This window comes from Atractosteus spatula, chromosome 13 (genome assembly GCF_055471065.1).
Source record: "Atractosteus spatula isolate fAtrSpa1 chromosome 13, fAtrSpa1.hap1, whole genome shotgun sequence".
Classification (NCBI taxonomy): Eukaryota; Metazoa; Chordata; class Actinopteri; order Semionotiformes; family Lepisosteidae; genus Atractosteus; species Atractosteus spatula.
Window position 1 is genome coordinate 37826461 of NC_142718.1, and position 22352 is coordinate 37848812.

At 38.2% G+C, this 22352-nt stretch overlaps 1 protein-coding gene across 8 annotated transcripts in view; it reads left to right on the plus strand.

Annotated features, from left to right (window-relative positions):
• ccdc93 (CCC complex scaffolding subunit CCDC93) overlaps nt 1-22352 on the plus strand; it is a 37092-nt gene that overhangs the window by 9068 nt on the left and 5672 nt on the right. For 3 of the 8 annotated variants that reach the window (XM_088929868.1, XM_088929867.1, XM_088929866.1), the window contains exons 7-23: nt 2009-2109; nt 2705-2755; nt 4920-4956; nt 5968-6057; nt 6421-6468; nt 6586-6636; nt 8348-8434; nt 10755-10871; nt 11564-11626; nt 12339-12412; nt 16097-16178; nt 16379-16453; nt 16900-16971; nt 17850-17958; nt 18771-18853; nt 19620-19657; nt 19947-20031. In XM_088929868.1, coding sequence (XP_088785994.1) covers nt 2009-2109; nt 2705-2755; nt 4920-4956; nt 5968-6057; nt 6421-6468; nt 6586-6636; nt 8348-8434; nt 10755-10871; nt 11564-11626; nt 12339-12412; nt 16097-16178; nt 16379-16453; nt 16900-16971; nt 17850-17958; nt 18771-18853; nt 19620-19657; nt 19947-20031 — 1263 coding nt within the window. The remainder of the gene's footprint in view (nt 1-2008; nt 2110-2704; nt 2756-4919; nt 4957-5967; nt 6058-6420; nt 6469-6585; nt 6637-8347; nt 8435-10754; nt 10872-11563; nt 11627-12338; nt 12413-16096; nt 16179-16378; nt 16454-16899; nt 16972-17849; nt 17959-18770; nt 18854-19619; nt 19658-19946; nt 20032-22352) is intronic. The other 5 variants (XM_088929869.1, XM_088929871.1, XM_088929872.1 and 2 more) reach the window with 5 other exon arrangements.

Here is a 22352-nt window from a genome sequence, read left to right on the forward strand (position 1 = left end):
CGTTACATTTTTGTGAATTTGAAATAAAGTGACATTGATAAGGTTTAAGTGTATAAAACATCATGTGTTCAACATTTACCTGGAAGGCTGCAGCAGTTTTGTTTTTGGGTTCTAAACCCATGTGGGCTGTCATCATTGTACTGTTGAAGGTTACTTCAGTCAAATTGCTTTTAGTACAGTGGGCTGTTACATACAGTGGTGTGAAAAAGTGTTTGCCCCCTTCCTGATTTCTTATTTTTTTGCATGTTTGTCACACTGAAATGTTTCAGATCATCAAACAAATTGAAATATTAGACAAAGATAACACAAGTAAACACAAAATGCAGTTTTTAAATGAAGGTTTTTATTATTAAGGGAAAAAAAAATCCAAATCTACATGGCCCTGTGTGAAAAAGTGATTGCCCCCTAAACCTAATAACTGGTTGGGCCACCCTTAGCAGCAACAACTGCAATCAAGCGTTTGCGATAACTGGCAATGAGTCTTTTACAGTGCTGTGGAGGAATTTTGGCCCACTCATCTTTGCAGAATTGTTGTAATTCAGCCACATTGGAGGGTTTTCAAGCCTTAACCGCTTTTTTAAGGTCATGCCACAACATCTCAATTGGATTCAGGTCAGGACTTTGACTAGGCCACTCCAAAGTCTTCATTTTGTTTTTCTTAAGCCATTCAGAGGTGGACTTGCTGGTGTGTTTTGGATCATTGTCCTGCTGCAGAACCCAAGTGCGCTTCAGCTTGAGGTCACGAACACATGGCCGGACATTCTCCTTCAGGATTTTTTGGTAGACAGCAGAATTCATGGTTCCATTTACCACAGCAAGTCTTCCAGGTCCTGAAGCAGCAAAACAGTCCCAGACCATCACACTACCACCACCATATTTTACTGTTGGTATGATGTTCCTTTTCTGAAATGCTGTGTTACTTTTACACCAGATGTAATGGGACACACACCTTCCAAAAAGTTCAACAAGTCTCGTCAGTCCACAGAGTATTTTCCCAAAAGTCTTGGGGATCATCAAGATGTTTTCTGGCAAAACTGAGATGAGCCTTTATGTTCTTTTTGCTCAGCAGTGGTTTCCGTCTTGGAACTCTGCCATGCAGGCCATTTTTGCCCAGTCTCTTTCTTATGGTGGAGTCATGAACACTGACCTTAACTGAGGCAAGTGAAGCCTGCAGTTCTTTGGATGTTGTTGTGGGGTTTTTTCTGACCTCTTGGATGAGTCGTTGCTGCGCTCTTGGGGTAATTTTGGTCGGCCGGCCACTCCTGGGAAGGTTCACCACTGTTCCATGTTTTCGCCATTTGTGGATAATGGCTCTCACTGTGGTTCGCTGGAGTCCCAAAGCTTTAGAAATGGCTTTATAACCTTTTCCAGACTGATAAATCTCAATTACTCTGTTTCTCATTTGTTCCTGAATTTCTTTGGATTGCAGCATGATGTCTAGCTTTTGAGGATCTTTTGGTCTACTTCACTTTGTCAGGCAGGTCCTATTTAAGTGATTTCTTGATTGAGAACAGGTGTGGCAGTAATCAGGCCTGGGTGTGGCTAGAGAAATTGAACTCAGCTTTCCAAAGATGTGATAAACCACAGTTGATTTATGTTTTAACGGGGGGGGCAATCACTTTTTCACACAGGGCCATGTAGGTTTGGATTTTTTTTTCCCTTAATAATAAAAACCTTCATTTAAAAACTGCATTTTGTGTTTACTTATGTTATCTTTGTCTAATATTTCAATTTGTTTGATGATCTGAAACATTTCAGTGTGACAAACATGCAAAAAAATAAGAAATCAGGAAGGGGGCAAACACTTTTTCACACCACTGTATGCAGGTACAAAATGTTGATTTGAATAAAGGCAATGTTCAAACTAAATAACAAAATTTGTATTGAAAATTCAGTTTTGAGAGGCTGCCTTTTCATTACTGATGTAGGGATCCCCAATTAAAAAAGGCTAACCTGCCCATACCTTCATGGCAGCACAACTAAATCACTCAATCGTTTTGTGTACCAGGAGGTATATAAACCACAGAGGAAATACAAGAGGCAGGATGATGCTGGAAAGCTAGAAGATGAAGAATCCAGAGTTCACTCCACATTACTTGAATATGGGAGGTACTGTATGTGCCAGCTCTTTATAGTGAACTTTAAGTAAGAAAATAAAAATCAGATGCAGGTTGTATTTGATGTATAAAAGGACTTGGTAGTAACGTTTATAACGACTGAATTTACTCAGGGGAGAACTGTCACAGTGAAATTTATATTTCCTGTACCTCCTCCCTTTTCACTTCACTCCTGAAATACATGTGCAGAGCTAATGCTTTTAGTATAAAATAATGTATCTGTAGCCAGCGATGTGCATATTATGCTGTTTTGCTCATTTTCTCCAGTTTCTAAATATTTACTTCTTTCAATTTTCTGTTTAATTTTCTCGATTATTCTTTTCACGGGGGAGAGATATAGAAACAAATCGCTGCGGGTTGGTTGCTAGGACAACATGAAGGTTAGACACGATAAGTGATTCACTTTTACCTAGACTAGTATTTTAATTAGCATGTTATTGAACAGTTGTGACTCAACCCATCGAAGATAATCTGACAGGAAGGCATTTTGCTTGTAAGGACTGTGAGATTTAAAACTCTCTTTCTGCCTCTCATGTTCAACTAGAAAAATGATCTGCTTCTTTCCCTTTCTCTCTTCGTCTTCTGAGTTTGTCTTGCTTGTCATTGTTTTCACTCCTAAGACTCCATGATTTTGTTATGTGAGTATATGCTCTACTGAGTGCTACATTTAATGTATTGCAAAGCTTAAATGGCTACTAATTTAGTACCTGCTGGTGTCAAAGTAACAGCAAGCAAAGAAAATGAAGAGCTGCCTAGAGATTGACATTATGAGCTCCTCAGTGGATCCCACGTGTTTGACAAGTCACTGTGAGGTGGGGCATGTGGACCACGTTGTTATTAACTTACACTTTTACTTACTTGCATTTATTTAGCTTACTTTAGAGTGAAACACCTCTTAAATAGAAGGTTCCTAGCAAGGGAAATTAGTGAAAATATAGAGTGAATTTTTAAGGAAATGAACTTTTGAAAGATGCTGATGAGAAAAACATTGAAAAATGATTCTCAGCTTCTTTTGTCATAATTTCTGCTACTTATTACTGCTATTGTTGTTTTAATATCATTTTGTCAGGTATATTTCAACATAATATAACAATATTGTGGAATATAGTTCTTGTTAGATGTGTTTATTATAAGTAAGTTAAGAACCGTCGAAACATTACAAACGAGCAGGGGCTAGCTCATTTTTTGTTGCTAGTAATTGATCTAAGGATGTTTTCCAGCAGTTTCGTGAGAAATACTAGAGTATCCGCTTCAACAGCGTGACTGGGAATCTGGTTCCTCCCACAACCCCTTGGTTGAACCTAAGTGCCTGCTGTTGGTGTTTTTTTGTAATGCACCTCTGCCTGGTTTCCACACGCCTCCCGGTTCGTATTGCACTGTTGATTCTGATGGAGCTCGCTGGGCTGACTGCGTCAGGTCACGTGTGAAAGATAAAAGCATGCTACTGGTGACACAATTACTTGCCAAGTAAAATTTTAAAAAGTGGGCTCCTGATGGAAGCTCAGCCAGTCAAACAGAGCCCTAAGACCCTGATGCTGAAGGTTCGAGCCTGGGTCACATCACTAGCTGAGGGTGATTAGGGGTTCTCTATGCGGTGGGTGAGTGCTGTGAGTTTTGGGTCCTGTGGTGCAGCTCACCTGGACCACGAAATCTGTCTTTCAGTTTTCTTGTGGATGTTGATAACCTGTTCATCACTTACTGACATGTTCCCCAGGGCAGCATTGTGGGTTTCCACTAGCTTTGGGCACTCCAAGCTTTGTTGGCACCTGAGGGTGGGACAAGCTGCTTAGCCATGTTGATGCTTCCTTCAAGACACGACTGGAAGAGTTCTTGGGATCAGTTACTGTAACTACTGTAAAAAAACAAATGAATTAAATGGGCCAAATGACCTCCTCTTGTCTCTTCCTCTTATACTCTTATGTTCTTAATTATGGATTCACTCTTTATCTGTATATAGTGGTTTAATGTTTGAAATCGTGACGTTCTAGTTATGTCCGTGGACATTCATAATGTAGGATGTGGTTGCAATAGTTCGTTACTTATACATTTGGTGGCTGAATTGGAAAAGGATTGTAACAAAGTTGATCAAACTATGTTCCTTAACAAAGGAATATAATTTTACATTTACATCTGTTTTTCTAGCACAAGCCTTTAAAGAAAGGGAGAAACATCAATTAATATTGAATCTACAATAAACGAATCGTGGAATGCTGTGACATTTTTCTTAGCGACCTCCACAGCAGAGATTTTTACAGTAAACCACTTAAATCAGGAATTTGCAAACCTTTCTTGCTTTGCTTTTGTAATGTCATTCAAGCATCTCAATGTCGAATTTATAACTGATAAGTAATTTGTTAGGTTTTTCAACTGCCCAGCTTTTTTTCTTAGAATGATTTTGTTGTGATTTCATGAGGTTTGTGATTTAGTATCTCATTGGAACAGAAGTTGCCAGGAGATGTGTGTATGCTTTTATAATACGACAGCATGTTACGTCAGTGCTGCTTTAAGCCTGTTGAAGCCAGTGCTACTAATATTGCCCCAGAAAATTAGTGATGCTGGTGAAAAGAGAGGGGAGTGTGATATTGTTCTTAATGATTGATCCTTTTGTGATGAGCAGAGGGCATGTTAATTCAATGAAAGGAGGCAAAAAAGAGAAGGCCAGTATACCCATTATTGTAGTAGCTTGTTGGTCCACAAACTTTATAATTTGTTCCTTTCACTCACATCCTTTTTTTAAATATACCTGTTTATGGCCTGCAACTTATTCCATTACACACTTAAGATACATTTTCTTTTCCACAGGCGTTATGGATTTAGCAAGCATGGCAGACAAGACAAAGTAAGTATGTTAAATATTTGTGTTCATAGACAGGAACAGATTTTTCTAATAAATAAAAAAGGAATTGTTGCTTACGACAGCACAAAAGAGCTTTTATCATTTAAAACTACACTCCCTTCGCTGATACTCCAGGAGCTTGTTAGACTCAGTGTTGTGTGTTTTGAATATGAAATATTCAGCATAAAGGCAGCATGCTGGCACAGTGGTTAACACGGCTGTCTCAGAGCTGGGGCCCTGGGCTGCTATCTGTGTAGAGTCTGTATGTTCTCCATGTGTTTGTGTGGGTTTCCTCTGGGTGCTCCGGTTTCCTCCCACAGTCCAAAGACATGTTGGTAGGTTCATTGGCTTCTGGAAAAATTGGCCCTAGCTGGGTGTGAGTATGTGTGCCTGTCTGTGTGTGACCTGTGATGGACTGGCGTCCCAACCAAGGTGTATCCAGCCTTGTGCCTCTTGCTCAGATAGGCTCTGGCTACCCCTGTGCTAAAAAAAGAGGTTAGAAAGTGGATGGATGGATAGTCAGCTTAAGTTGATAACCACCTTATTACTGTATATTTAAATTAAAAACAACATCAACACACAAGCCTCACAACTCTTTGGTCCTGATTCACTTCTGGGCTGGGTAGGCTTCTGCCTGGAGCTTGCATGTTCCCTCTGGGTTTGTGTGGGTTTTTCTGCTTCAGTTTCCTTCCATCTTCCAAGGATGTGCTGGTCAGGTTAAATTGCATCTCTCAGTTGTGTGTTTGTGTCTGGGTGTTTTGGACTGGCATCCCAATCCAGTGTAGTCTGGCCTTATGCTGGGTTGCTGGTACCGTTAAGAGGAATAAATCTGCTGATTTATGGATAATGAACATTGAGAAGCTGGTTGCATGTGATTCGGAACCTGATGCAAATTACTGTCAATAAAAGGTCTTTATTTCTTTACTATTGGGATAATGAAGTGTTATAGATTAAGTGCGTTAGGTTATGTGATTTACAACTTGTTTAACACTAAGAACGTTTTGCCAACTTTAGGCAGAGGACAAAAGAGCACCATTAACACAAGGTTTGCCTCCTGGAATGACTGACGTTTCAGAAGAGGAAGATTTACAGGCTGCTGAAGAGGTATTTTATTAATTATTCCTCTGTCCAAGTTCTTAATTAGAACAATATTTTATGGGTTTTCATAACTTAAATCTAGGAGGTCCTTCTCTGAGTTTTTAAATGATTTGCAAAAGGATTGCGTCTGCTTCATTGGTATTTTTACTAGGTATATTTTTTAACCTTGTTACACAGTATATAGATATAAAGATATGTGGGTATAAAGTCCTCATTGTAGTACAAAAATGTAAGTCTTGGATGTAAATATGAACTTCTTCATAAAGTAAAATGCTTGTATATCTAGGATAAAATTTCATACTGTGATTTATCTGAATGTTATCAGTTCAGCTTTTCTGTTTCTTTGTTTTACAATATCTAAAAAAATAGGAAACTGATAAGAACAGATGTTGCAACGTTAAAACAGACACCACAGAAGTAAGAGCAATATTAATGAGGCTTAGCATCTCCATAAGAGGTAAATGATTACTTTAGCGCAAAACTGAAGAAGTGTGTATCATTGTCTCTGAAAGCTGTATTCATGCCTTATTTCAGCTTCGCATTAAAACCTTGATGACTGGAATGTCTGCAATGGTAACTGAAGAGGTAAGAGGTACCGTTATGATAAGCAATAATTCCACAATTCAGCTGTATGATTTTTTACGTCACTAACTTCTATTGAGAAAACACATTTTAATGTTGGTCCCTTTTTGGCTCTCTTAATTATTTTAGCACAGGGGCAGAAAACTTTCTGATGGTCCCATCCATTCTCACCCATAAGGCTCTGCATGTCTTGGCACCTCAGTACCTGTCTGAACTATTATCGCCCTACTCCCCAGCTCACAACCTTCACAATTCTTCTAATTCTGGTCTCCTAACTGTCCCCCAAACCCGTCTACATTCTAGGGGTGACAGGGGCTTCTCCTGTTATGCCCCCAAGCTATGGAACTCTCTCCCCAGGTATATCAGAACGTCACCTTCTCTAAACTCCTTCAATCCAGACTCAAAACCTTCTTTAGAAAAGCCTTTACTTAACTAGTTCCATTCTTTACCCCTCTGCTTCTACTATACTTAGTACCACCATCTACTGTCTCCTCCGTATATTGTAATTGTGTTATATCTTGTGTATTCTTTTTATTTATTGTTGTTGTCATCCTGTAAAGTGCTTTGAGAAGCCACCTTTAAAGGCGCTGTATAAAATAAAGTTTATTATTATTATTATTATTATTATTATTTCATGAAGGTGTGTGCTGCTAATGAGTGCAAAGAAATGATTTGTAAAGTGCTGAGCGTGATCAGTAATGGATGGGCAACTTCTAAGTAGTGGATGGTGCTGCTGTAAGTGATTATGGTAGACCGGTAGGAGGTGCTCTTACCTCTAGACAAGAATTATTAGAAACCAATGCTGCAGAGTGAGGACTGGGTATAATCTTTGCTGCAGGAAGTGACATCCTACAGGTGGTTTGAACTGAGGTCCTGGAGATTAAAGATCCTGTGACTCGGAGAGTGTTAACCCCAGTGTTGCGGATAACTTCGACTCTGGGCATGCACAATCTGGTCTACCTAAGTAAATTTGCCCCTTAATTCCACTGGTGAAGTCGTTTCTCACTCTCTCGCTTGATCTGCCGTGTAGTGGGGCTGCTGGTGCAGAATGGTTACCATGTGTCCCCCAGGTAGGGGCCACTTTGCTGGTCACTGGAATTGCTCTGCTCTGGTGTAGAACGTATATAGGATTTGTTTATGGGTTTGGAATGCCTGGGGATGAGAAGAGTCATACAAATGCAAATAGCTGTAAAAGTGAAATGCTAAAAAAAAGGTGTGTCCTTAAACACACCTGTTAACGAGGCATCGAAAGGGCTGAGATAGCTCATCTCCACTGGGATTCAAGCCCAGTGTTAATTGAAACTCAGCATGACCATTGGAAAAATTAATGCACTTTCATTGGTGGCGATGCTGTTTTGTCTGAGCTCCTGTATCTGTGAATTCTATTTTAAACGATGTGGAATTGAATACCCAATAATATCTAGAAAACACCTAGTAGCATTGAAGGTTTTGATTGTGGTTTACAGTATCTGTGTTACCTACAGTATAAGTGCTACCTCATTATGACGTCCTTCCATTTATTTAACCTTAGGGGCATATACCTACAGCTGTTATTTTCATTTTGTACGTCATCTGTCATTTTTATTTGTTTGAACAAATACATTTGCTAGTTGTATTCAGGAATCCTAACTGTGTGTGGTAGGTTAAACCCTAAAGACTTGAAAATTGAAATGAAAATCTTTGATCTACAGTATGACTTTAACTGTGTTCTTAGGGGAAATTAACTGCAAGCACAGTGGGACAAATTGTAGGCCTGCAGTCCGAAGAAATAAAGCAAATGGCATCTGAATATGCAGAAAAGGTAAGCACACATTTTCTTGAGAGTGCTATTGGAAATATAAATGTTCATTTTTACTGCTAAGGTTTGTAAAAGGCTAATGTTCTAAAAAAGTTTACGCAAACGCATAAATGTAATCAGAAGCAGATGGCACAGACAGAGACTGTCAGCATTCATAGAAATCATGCTGCTTTGATCAGAGAAGTGTCAGTGAGTGATGGTACTGGTTAATTTTCAAGTTCACAGGCAGATCAGTTTTTTTTTCAGCAAACACCAGTGCAAAGAGACAGAACAAACACATTAATTAGCAAAAAAAAATAGGCACTAAAATGTTTCTCACTTGCTCTGTTTTGACTATCAGAAACTGAGAATGTATATTTGATGATCCTGTAAAATGTATGAACAGATTAGAGTGCTTCTACCAACCTGTCTTATTGTTAGAATAATTATTTTAATTGCATAATAAATGTTGAAATGAAAATGTGTTTCATTGAGGGTGTTAAGATTGTGACCTCTCCAAGTGGAGAAATTATATCAAAGAAAACAGCTGGGGAAAAAAGCAAGCAAAATGAAACATTTAAATTCTCTTCATGACCATATTTCCAACCTTTTATCTTCTGAATATTTCTTAATGTGATTCATATTTGCTCCCTTCGTCTCCAGTAGCAGAGATTTGTGATGAGCTGTTCATTTCAGAGACTGAGCTAGATGATATACAGACGCTTAACAATAAATTGAAATCTCAGCCTCTGCATAAAAATGAGCACAATCCCTGTGAATGATTCTCAGCTATTGCAATCAGTCACTGTAGAGCAATCATGCCGTATAAGTATTAGTGATTAAATTACTAGGTACCACTACAAAACCCAGATGACACAAAGCTCATGAACAATGGACATTATTGAAGTATTGCATATTACAATTTTCTTTTTAGATGTTCTTTCTTAAAATGTAAGATTCAGTTACATTTTTCTCTGTACAGATGTCGTGGCACAGAATCACTGTGGGTGGAGTGAGAGAGAAATAAATGTACATATTCTAGTAACATTAACTATGCTCCAGCAAAAAATATATTTCCCCCGAGATATTTTTCACTGAAACTAGAAAAACTAAATGCATCTGCCGGTGCATCAGTGAATTTCCTGAGCTTGAACATTCTCTACCAAGCTCGCCTGTTGGATGGTTTAAAAATTGAAAAACCTCCTTTCAACTTTGCATGATTCATGCAGGGCCCAGATAATGCATGCAGCTTGCTTATAAATCTTGCTTATTTTACTGAAGTAAACCTTCCAAGACATTCTTCCTTGTACTAGGAGACGCTGACTGCTTGAACACAGTGTACCACGTTTATGAGACATTGTAGCCGAAAGTCCGATGTGAGATTAGTCTGAATCATCACTTGTCTCGCACGTTGAGATTTCCCTGTCACGCTCTTCTTCTGTCACTTGATTGTTGTGTCTCGTCGTGATGTGCTGCGTTGCCTTGTACTGTCAGAAAATCTGACTCATTTTTTTTTTTACTTGTTTTGAAAATCACGGTGTCAAACCTTTTGCATATGCGCCTATTTTTCCTTGCTCTGGCGTGTTCCTCCTGCATGATCCGCAGTGTGGATCAGCCGTGTTTGGAAATTGTGGCAAATGCTTGCTTTTTCCTGATCCGCAGTTTTTTCCCAGCCCCAGACCTAGGAGGCAGCTCTGAAACCAGCCCTTCTGGTTGTGGTTCCATCTGAGCTGTTAGTCACTTATGATGATGCCAGTCATTCATTATTATATTTATACTTATGGTTTCTTGATTCCATTCACAGTCCTTGGTTTAAAAAATACTCTACACCATGTGTATTGTTGCAACAGCTTCAGCATGTAAAATCTTTTCCATTCTCACCTTAACTTGTTTGTTATAGAATTGGGTGCGTTATTTCTGGCTAATCTTTTGCTGCTTTAATCTGGCTCTTAAACACAGCTCTTAATAGATGATATTCAGTTGTACTGATAAATCATTTTAGGATGACCACAGGTTGGACTGACAGTGTAGCAAAAACTCGATCCGCATTACTTTCTCAGTGGAAATCAAGCTGGTTACAATTGGGCTCGCACTCTCAGAAATTCGTGCAGGTTTGATGTCAATTATACATCCCATCACGCTTTTTAAAAATGCCTCAAAAGAAATTTCTGTAAAACAAAAACCAACAGAAGCAAGGGGTTCCCCGAAGTCCAGTGTCACTCACCATTGACCATGAAACCAGAGTAAAGAACTGACTTAATTAATCAAATCCCTGCATCACTGATAACTTTTCCAATTATAGCAGAGTTTATAATATTTCTAATATCTTCTTGTGGTTCTACAGCAATCAGAGCTCTCTTCAGAGGATCGGCCCGAAAGGTTCGGCCCTGTTCAGCAGCATCGTAGGCTGGTGGCATCTCTCAACAAGCAGATACAGCAGAAGACGAAGCAACTGGAAGAGGTACCTGCCTTTGCAAAGGCCGTTTGAATTGCCACCAGAAGTTTTCTGTAAATGTCCTTCAGTGTGCATTTTGTAGGGCTCTGAATGGCTCAGTTGGAAAGGGTTCTTGCCTGAATGCGGGCTGAGCTCTGTGATTGTGGATTCGAGCCTTGGTCATATCACTAGCTGACTGTGTCCGGGATTCCCCAAGCTGCATGGCACAATTAGCCAATCTGTAAAGCAAGGGCTGGGATTAATCAGACAGGGTTATCCCCCACCTTCTGGCACAGCGCCCCCTGCAGGCTCTTGTAACATTACATACTGTCTGGGAGGGACACGTCTCTCTTCCATTTGGTGCTGCCTTTCAGTTTGGGGCTGTGTGGCCTGGGACATGCTAAAAGACAAGTGGCTAGAGGTTGAGTGGGCCTGGGCATTTGGTTTCCACCTACTTAATGTCCCCAAGGGTTTCATAGGTGTAAGCTGAGGTGTGCAAAGCACCATGAGTGATTCCAAATTGGGTGAGTCTATAACAAAAATAATTGGCGATTCTGAATTAAAAAAAATTACAGTGTTAATGATATTAACTTTTTATCTGTGCAGTGGTCAAGACATTTTTCTTTTCTGTGTGTACGTTTGTCTAAAAGATGGTGTTATAGAGTGGTGAGAAGCAGTCTTGTATGTACAGTATAATGTGTTTTTTCTCACTTTACCAGCTGCAAGCTAAACATACAGAAATTCAAGCAGGATGTGAAGAGGCAAAGAACAGGTTAATGGAGGTGAGAAAATCCTTACCGAGCAGATGTTGGACCTTGTTTTTATATAGTTGTATAGATTGTAAATACTACTCTGATAAAGATAAAACCAGCACCTTGACAAATGCTTCTGATGAAGGATGAAGTTTGTTGGGGACACAGTCTCTTCGACCTGATCTCAGTTGTATCTGATCGAAAGAGATTCAGATAGATATTTTTGCGATGAGCACAGAAGATTGCTGAACATTAAAAAAAGAACTCGGTAAATTAACAGTAAATTAACTGTAGCAGCAGGAATTTGCACTTAGCTCTTCTTAAGAGTATATATTATATGTTTTCAGATTTATTAAAGAAATCTCAAAATGAAACCCACTCATTTCTACTGTATTTGTAGCTTTTATATATCCCATTATTTTAAAATATGCCCTTACACAGCAAATTTAGCATTTACAGAAAAACTTGTTATCCCAAGCTGTTAAAATGACTGACACAGCTACATAATGGCCTGGAACAAATTGGAAGGCTTGTTGAAAGTACATTTGGTGGAAAGACCTCTATAAATTAGTGTTCATTTAAGTCAAATTAATTGTAACAAATCGCTCGAGTAATACAGCTGGGAGTTTAGTGTGATTGCCTTGCACTAGAGATATGCCCTGTAGACTGTAGGAACATAATGCACATGTTGCCAGAAGAACTGTTCATTTTTTTACAGTTCTTATTGATTTAATACACACAGGCCTCTAGCCTCACCGAGAAGCTGGAGAGGGAACTTTCAGCTTTGCAAGAAGTGGAGTCCCAGGCTGATTCCAGGTAAGCAGTGTCTTTGCATCTGAAGTCTCAGGCATATTGTTTGCATGAGATCTACATGTCTTGTCTAATACTGTAAGTGTTTGATTCAGTAGAAACTCCCTCTTCTTCTGCGTGAATGTGTGAGGTATGTAAAGTGTAAGTGATAATTATAGAAGCGAGCCACATCTGCCAGAAATTCACCCCTGTGAAGTCAAAGTATGGACTGTTTTCTCACTGTGAAGACACTACAGAATATGGGCAGGGTCAATGTGACTGAACTTGTTCCATCTGGCTTACCAGTATTTTTCTTTGTTTTATTTCTACTTTCATCATAATTTCATGAAACTGCGGTGGCCCAGGTTTCTGATGTGGTGGAAATAGCAATGAGTAAAAACCTGTGTAGTGTGTTGCAATTAATTAGAAAAGGAGGATTTATTTAAAAAAAAAAAACATTTCCCAAACAGCCTTACCTGTCTTGATTAACCCATATAGCGTCATCTAGATAATGCAGTGAGTGTAAAAGTCCGAGTAGGGAGCTGTGTCAGCATGCGGAGGCTGCCAAGGAACAGGTAAAGGTTTATTCTGTGTTGAAAGGAAAAGGAAAGAGGCGCAAAACCTGGACTGAAGACTGCTGGGTATCCTGAGTGGGCAAGATGAGCAGATCACAGCTCTGGGTCAGAAAAACGGAGATGTGGAGATTCCATTGAGATGTCAATGCTCCCAAAAGGATGTAACAAATTCTAAACCCAGTCTCTGACTTCAGAATGAATGGGCAGGCTTTACTTGGATGGATTGTAGCGATATGGGCGAACATTAGAGAGGATGAGAGATATCCTGAGGGCACAGCTGGGAAAGAGGGTCTTATACTGTCCTTTAAAGGTGTGAACTAAATGAATGAGTTAATTCTCTTTGGGAATTAAATGTCACCTTTTGTGACTCATTCATGAATTTGTCTACATTTAGACAGTGTGTGACATAATATATTATATTTACAATGAATTGCTCTTCAGAACAGTAGCAATTCAGATGGCATTACACAAACTTGTTTAAGTAGTGAAAATCTAATTGTGTGGCAGCTTTATGTTTTAAAATGTTGACGCACAACTGAAAATAATGTGTATTTATTTTGTTGTGATTTTTGTAAATACTAATTTGGCTTTTTTCTTTATTTGTAAGTTGAAGGAAGTTAGATGCTTTGTATTTTGCTAAATTAAAACTACATGCATCAAATTAATAATAAATGTGGACATTTTATAGGTAATCTATACATTTTAATGTCAGTTAGTTTGATAGGGTTAATCGTTAGTTTTCCTTCTTAGTCAGATTTGCTTGTCCAGTCTACTGATGAATCTGTGGCTCGTGGTCTCATTAAAATCCAGAGATACTGCACGTTTCTTGGAGATGGAAATGAATAGCGCTGTTTCCTTCAGTGTAAAATCTATACTGCTATGGTCCCAAGTGACGGGAGGCACTAAGATATGGAGTGCAATCAGACAGAGCCAATTAGACTATAATATAAGTAGAAATAATACATGACTAGGCACAACAAATGTTATTAGTGGGAGGACATGTGGGGAAGAGATGTGCCAAGAGAAGTAATGTTATTTTTCTCTTTACTTGTAGCTGATTATGGTTCCTTGGGTATGGATAAATCTTAATATAAAATATAGCCCCCAGACAACATGGGGTTTGAAGTAGGAATGGAAGGCATGTATTGTTCTAGATCTGCAAGAGACCTCAACAACAGAAGCAATTTCTTGCTGCCTTGTGAGCCGGCGCTGGTGCCGAGAGCCGGCGAAGTTCCGATCAGACATCTCGCGTGCCGGCGCCAGCTATTGCAATGATGAAAGGGTCAGCTCAACAAATGACACAGCTGTTGTAACAACATGTCAGCGAGTGAGGGATCGGGCCAAGCAAGGCTGAGCGCAAAGAAACCATCTGCTCCAGCCCCCTGGCAGCCCTCCAGCCTCTAAACCTGATACTGACAAACCCGCAGATCCACCCCAGGGGGCAGCTGAGACCTGTAGTCTTAGACAGCTCCAGTTGACTCCGTCTGAACAGCTGGAGAGCCAGCAGCGACCCCAGATCGGTCTGGGGAAGGGTTGTGCTCTGGAATTTGCAGCAAATCCCCACCATCCTTCCCGGCTATCAAGGGAAACAGACCTCCCAGGAGACAAAATTCAAGCCTGCCTGATGGAAGGAAATGAAGGTCTTCTGTGCTCCTGGAAACCCGCGCAGTTTTCCTTCACGCCTGCGGTCACGTGCACAAAAAGTAAATCTGCACTTTGCACAGGAAATCCATTTCATATTGAAAGCTACTAAAACGTGGATGTCCTCCACCGGCCAGGAAAGGTTTTTTATGCACAGAATGATGTAAAAGTGTGATAGCAACGAGGCATTTTTACTTTTAAGTTAAAGTATTTATTTTCTGTTCTTTTAATACCTAGTATTTAATAACTAGATGTAAGGCTATTGTGAATTTCACTCTTCCTGAACAGCTAGCTCAGTAAATATTTAGCCAAATGATTCGATTTAAATTGAAATATATATGCTATGGGATTAAATGTAGCAGCAGTACGTGATTTTGTGTGGTACTGAAGACTAAGTTCAATAACTGTTCGATGTTCTCAAACAAATGCTGCACCTTAAAGGCAAATGTTTCTTCTGTGCAGAAAAGCAGTCGGAAAATTGTTCTAACAAGCAATTAAATGAAGACGAACCTGAGGTATACAGGCTGAAGTCAATTTTATATTCAGTCATGTTTTTTATCAATCAGAATAACAAAAGAGTTTTTTCTCCTTCTTCCACTGTCATCTCCAATCACCATCTTTAACTTCTTTAACTTAACAGGCAAATGAATCATCAGTTCAGTTTTTGAAAATACTGTAGAAGCCCACAGGCAGTTTAGATTTCTAGCATTTGGAGGACAAAATGTCAAGAAACAGTTTAGTTTTTTTTTACTAGACTGAGTGGAGCTTTGGGTAGCAAGAGAAAAGAACAAAGGAATATCAGAACTGGACAGGATCTTGTTTTAAGTGATTCTCATTAGTCCTGTCATGACATTGTGGAGTGCTGAAGAATCAAAACAGTGTAGCGCACACCAATAATGAGAGTGAATAAATAGGCAAATGGTGATAATCTGTCTTGGTTCTTCAGAAATCATAGTGCTGAGTTGTGACTTAAAAGGATTATTGGGAAGGAACATTTTAAGATGCTTAGGTTCACTTAAGAGCCCCAGAATAATATCTGGTATCGGAATTGTTTTATGGAAAATCCAGCCTTTGAGATCTTCAGAGTGCTGACTTCAAAGGTGAAGGGTGAAGCTTTGGTGTAATCTGTCATCCCAGTTAAGGAAGAAGCAAAAGTGTTTTGTATAGACACTTACTTTGGGACCAAATACAAAAGACTGATATGACAGAATGGTGTAACAGATGATATGGTTTTAATCCTTTGCAGATGTCCACTGTGTGTGTGGTTTTGTTTTTCAAAGTTGCATTTCAAAGTTTCAAGAACACCAAGGGACCTGAAAAAAATAAAATAAAATCTATACTTTCCTCTATTCCTACTTTTTTTGCTTGTACTGAATAGAGTTTGTACAGCAGTTGTTTCTGTTTTACCTGGTTTACAGTTTGTTTTTACTTAGCCTCGGGTTTTTGAAATGTGGTAAATATTTGTGTGTTCTTGTCTGTCTTTCAATTGTTCCAGTGTTTTGCAGAAGCTTAGAGCTTTGGTCTCTATGAATGAGAACCTGAAAAATCAAGAGCAAGAATTCCGCACACATTGCAGAGTAAGTGCAGAGAAGCCATAGTGTGAACTAGAGTTTTTCCGTTGTGCTTTTCTTTTGGTTTAATGTATTTTTGTACTCCTAAAACACTAAGGGTCTACGTAAGGTCATTAGTTGCAAATTTGATTTTCCTCTGTGTCGTTTTTTTTTAACCTTTTGTCTTTCCTGCACGGTGTTTTTAAAGGCTGTCTTTTTCTTTAAAGGAGGAAATGGCTCGTCTGCAGCAGAATATCGAAAACTTGAAAATTGAGTCAGGAGATGAGAACGATGAAGAAAAGGTAAAGGAGAATGAAATGACACATTTGCGAATGATGGTATCTGTAGAATGTAGTGATCTGAGCTCTTCTGAGCTGAACTGTTAGAACAGATTGAATTTGAAAAAATAAACGTTGAACCTTGAGGCTTAAATTCAAATGATTAAACACTTAAATACCCATTGTTTCCTGTGGGAGTTTAATCACCTAAGTGTTATGAGTGTAAGGCTCCATGTGGGCCTCACTGAAGAAGAAACATATGTACATACTAGACAGCTGGGAACTGTCTCTTCACTTGCAATATCCACATTTAATATGTAAGTAAAATAGGTGTGACAAGTACATGGCAGTGTCCCAATAATTGCTTGGACTGTTATTTTCTTAAAATTGTATTTTTACTGTTATTTTTACTAGTATGAGCTAGTTATCAAATAAATCCTTGAAAGTACACGTTAATGATGTATTTGTAGGAACGAATCCAACTGGTTGAAAAACAGTACAACACAGACAGAGAGAAGCTCCAGAAGATCAGGCTCCTTCTGGTAATCACTTAATTCCCTTTTGTCTATTTTTTGTATTTAGAGTTTGGACACAGAAACTTAATTCATGACTACTGTCAGCAGTGGAGTTAATCGTTATATAAATGTAGTTGTGAGGCTGGTTAATATTTTATTTTGCAAGTGATGAAGGATGTGTCAGTGCATCTAAGATTGATTTGACTTTAGGTTGGGATAAGATTTTGTGCTTTTACCAAACTTTATTCCTTTTCCCTCAACAATTTATTCCTGCTTATAGATTAAATCGCTAAACTACCCTGATTGTGTCTGAAGAAACTGAGCACAGTGATATGCGGAATATCTGACTTGTTAGAGAAATGGCCGTTCTTATTCCGCTATTTATTATTCTGATAATTCAGCTTTAGAGCCATTTATCTCTGAGACTACACCTGCTTCTCAGATGTTTATGAGCTCAAGTTTGAGCTGAGAGGACATAAAACAGCCTTTTCTCTGGAGTCTGAAACGGCAGTATTGCAGTTTTTCATTTTCCTTTACTCTTCTCCTATGCTGTTCATATCTCAAGGATCAGAGCTGCTATTCACAGGTCACCAGGAGTACGATGGTTTAAATTCTTAAATGGTTTAAAGTCTTAAAATACTTTGCTAAATAGAGCATTTTTGTTTACAGTTAGAGAGCATGTGGTTAAATACTAAGTCTACCACATTTTTCTAGAGAAATTGTACGCTGATCTCACGTTTCACTCAATGCATGACTAAACCATTTTCAGAATTAATGTTTGTAATGGGTCAGCAGGTGCTCCAAATTCATTCTTTCAATGCATCGTGATTTATGCGCTTTCTTTACTGTAAACGCATTCAACAAGACTAAAAAGTATTTGACTTCATGTTCCTGCTTGCCCTCAGGCCCGCCGGAATAGAGAAATTGCTATACTACAAAGAAAGATTGATGAAGTGCCAAGCCGAGCTGAACTAACCCAGTATCAGAAAAGATTTATTGAACTCTATGGCCAGGGTATGTACTTAAACATCTGCTTTGTGTAATATTTCGGCAGGAATATTTTTCTTTCCTGGGTTGTAGGAAAATGTAATTTTGCGGTTTGATTTCCCCCCTTGCTTTCTATTACCAGTCTAAAGTGTTGTTTTTTTCCAACAAATGTGCTATAAGTATGATTTCATTCTTTTTGATTAAGTGGTGAAGAGAGGCTATTAAATATCAGCGAATTCTCTTGGCAGCTTGCCGTAAAATTGGGCACAATTGTTGCATTTTTTTGCCTTAATTTCTCTAATCTATGGTGCTTGTTTTTCTGCTCTTTTTTCCAATGGCTCTTTAAGAGCTGCACGTTGTTTCCATGACACCTTTGCGAACCTTGTGTTCCCAATAAAACTGATTGTTGGCAACAAGTAAAGTATATGTCTGCTTTGCTGAGGTATCGTAGTTTTATATTTTTATCTTGGTTGTTTTTATAGCAGAGCCCAGAATTTCTTATTATGTCAGCAGTTTGTTTCGGTTGAGGATTACAGTCAGTTTTAGGTCCTTTTTCAATGTACAAGGGAAAAAGGTTGGTATTATAATTTATAGTCCGATTTCTTGAATGTGTCCAAAGAATTAAAGACTTATTTTTATTATGTATTAGTTTTAGTTTAAAAATGATTCATACCACTAAAAATGCAACACCTTTTTTGGTGTGGGTATCTGGTAATTCACTGAAATTATAAATGTTTATCATTTCTAATATTCATTTCACATGTTAATTGCTCACATTTAGGCTTACCCTTTATGCTTTGAAAAACAATTTAACTAAAAAGAGTATTTTTTGTCAATAGTTGCAGCAACGCACAAAGAAACCAAACAGTTCTTTACGCTCTACAATACATTGGATGACAAAAAAGTTTTCCTAGAAAAAGAGGTAAGAATTAAAGTGATAACAGAGAGTTTGTTTTTACAGCACTTCCCTGGATTAAGTGCTTATTGTTCGGGTATTTATCTCTCAGTTTTCTTGATCTTCTGTGAGAGCAAAGCACACTTCGCACACTTTGAAGCTTATCCATATTGTTTATAACAGTGGCTTCCCAGGAGCCATTTCATCAGTTCCACAGAAAAACCTCATCTATCATTAAGAAGAAATAAAAACACTAGCAGCCTTCAGTAAACTGTCATCAATTGTGTCACGAGAGCTTACAAACGGACAGTCCCTAGCGATCGTGTCAAGGATATTTTTATTTATGTGTGTGCAGGTAATGAAAACCAACAATGGAAAAAACACCTGGGTTCTCTCCAAAAATCCTCTCTGGATTAGAACATTTTCTTAGCAAATATTTTAAATGTCATTTTCTTCAAAAAGGCATAACACGTGCATCATATTAATTACTAGACACTATTAAATGTTGCCGTGGTTACATTCAAATCAGCATGTGAAGCTGAAGTATATTAAGTTAGCTAATTTTTTTTTACAAATTACCCTAGTGCCAGGTCTTGCTTGTTTTCCAGTCATTCAGTTTGAGAAATCTTGATGTTGCCTTTATTTCTTGATTTCAAATGCCACTGAGGTTGTAAGGCAATGTCAGTTTTAATTTAGAATCATATAATCATTCAAAGGTTTAAGTTTGTTGTATTTTATTAAATGAGTATTAAAGTGAGTATTTTTTTTTACTTATTCATACTCTTTTCTCTAGGTTAACTTGCTAAACTCCATTCACGACAACTTCCAGCAGTGAGTATTAGAATGATATAAATCTGTTTGTGAGCCTGAAGACTTTTGAATCCATTCCATCCCTGAAAACACAAGTTAGAATTTTAGTATGATTTCCTGAATTCATGAATAAAACTAAAATCATGTTATTCACACATTTTGTTTTTGTTAATTTAGCCATCTGGTTGTGTTCAGCACGTAAAGTCCTACGGGTGCTGTATAGTTGGGATTGTGAATAATATTTCATATAATATGCGTGGGTCACTAGTTTAGGTCCCCAGTGTATGTCATTATGAATTTTGTTTTTCAGAGCTATGGCATCTTCTGGAGCTAAAGAACAGTTTCTGCGACAGATGGAACAGATTGTAGAGGGAATTAAGCAGAACAAAATAAAGGTACACAATCTGCAGAGTGACCCCTTTAAATCTGATTCTTTCACTTATGATGAGATTAAAGGTTGTGCAATAATTAGATCAAATGGAACCACAGATCTCCCATCTTTTTGTAATGTACAGTCACCAGTGTTCTTAATAAACTGGTCAGCGAACAGGTTGATGTGGGTGGGGATTGTCCTGGGACTGAATACGGCTGGGGGAGAGGTTTATGTGCAGATTAAAAACAACACAGTTAACAGCAGCAGTGAAATACTGAAAATAATGAGAAATTGCCTCAGTGGCGTAAAATAATTTTATTTGATCTGTCACTCAGCTTTTCTTTTCCTCAGTAAAACATGGTGCACGTATAAAGGCAGTGCATTTTTTTTATTGCTCAGACATCATGAAATTACAATTTGAAAACAATTTGTTTTCATTTTGCTGTCAAGGTCATAATTTGAGAGAGAACTTTACATTTCTTTTGTAAGACCTGGTTAAAAACAATGCCGTTCTTGTATGGGTCGCATCAGAGTGAAGCTGCATCAGAAATAAATATTTAAGATCTGAAGATAAGATTTGCTAAAATGTTTTTGTGTGCAAATTCTCATATTATACATTAACCACAGAAAAAACCCAAACAACATATGGTAGTTGGTCTGCCACACAATTTTTGGAACCTGGTGCTAGAAAATATTTGCCTTAATTTGACAAAATAATAATATGAATTAAGTTGGTCTTGCTGCAGCTGGGCATTCCTAATGTGACAAATTGTTTAACATTTAACATTTGAAGATAATTAGTCAAAATTTTGCCCAAGGAAATTAAAATAATGTTTTTAACATAGAATGTAGCTGTAAAGCATGGTTAGTAGAGCATTCATTGTAGATTTATGGTGTATTATCTCTTTCTGTCCATTATGGATACATGTATAATGATGCCTTCCAGCAATGAAGAGGATATATTAGGGCTTGGAAGGTTTTGAGTTGTGCCTGTGGACAGAATTTATAAATAATCCAAGTTTGATGATGAACTTCTCAGTAGGCTTAGATTGATTGTTTTTTTGCATGTAAATGCTGTTAGTTGTCTGTGAGAGTCAAAGTAATATTTAAGGAGCCTTCTACCCCAAAAAAAGTTTGTCTAGAGAGTGAATAATGCGATTAGGAGACTTTTGTGTCAAGTCCAAGTTTAGACTAGAACCATGAGGGAGAGCAGTTTTGACCTTTCAGATCCCAGGGAAGAGAGAGAGAAAATTGCTGGAGATTATCCTGCCTCTGCATACCACATTGAGAGGCCAGTTGGGATAAGTCCTTCCCTTCAGGTTCCAGGAGCTTGGCAACATCCTCAGCTTCAGTTCAAAGAGCCCTGTAGCTCAAAAAACAGGATTGGGGCACACCTACAGATGATCAGACCTCCTGAGCTGCAGGGCACTGCAAGTTTGAATTCGGAATGGGGGATGAAATGAGTAATGATCCGAACTGGATCGGAGACCCAAATACACCTTGTTCGTTCATGCATGGGTGTATAAAAAATACATCATCAGACAATTGTATTTGTAAAAATACCACTCAAAAAGAGGCTGAGGGAAAACCGAATTACACCCATCTCATTTTGAAATAAAGCTGCATTTCTTTGGCATTTTCATGTTGTGCATTCTGTGTGGTTAGAATTTATGTGACTTCAGCAAACCCCACACATTAAACCTACTACTATGAAATCTAACACATAAGGGGAAGGAAATTCCACAATTCAGGTAAATGAAAGAAAAACCTTTTCCTCATTCAGGTTGAGTTGACAACAATGTTCCAAATGCTGCTTTATAGTTTAAAGAGCATGAGCTGAATTATTTAAAGACTACACACTGTACATTGGGGGAGTTTAAAATGTATACGATGAGAGAAAAACAGATATTCTTTCAAAGATAGCCCTCCTAGCTGGATATGTTACTTAACATTTTTTTTCTATAATTAGCCTGAGGAACAAAACATTATAATTTGGTTTACCACCATGCAATGATGTGATGAGAACAAATGACCCATAATGCAAACTTGACAACAATTTTACCTGAGCAAGAGCTAATCTGGGATCAAAAGAGAAGTTGTTCTTTTACTGTTACAATCTGTCCAGTTGTTGATGGATAGTTTTGCTAGACCAGAGATGTTTTCAGAAATAGACGGGTGAGAGATGAATGCCTGGATACTTAAATACTCAGTCCTGTTAAAGGATACCTAAGACATGATGAAGGATTAAAGACTTGGATTAACTTTATAGATTTTTGGACTGAAACGTTTGCTGGGCTTTTAATACCATTCAACAGTATCTATTTAATTTTAAGTCAGGTTTGA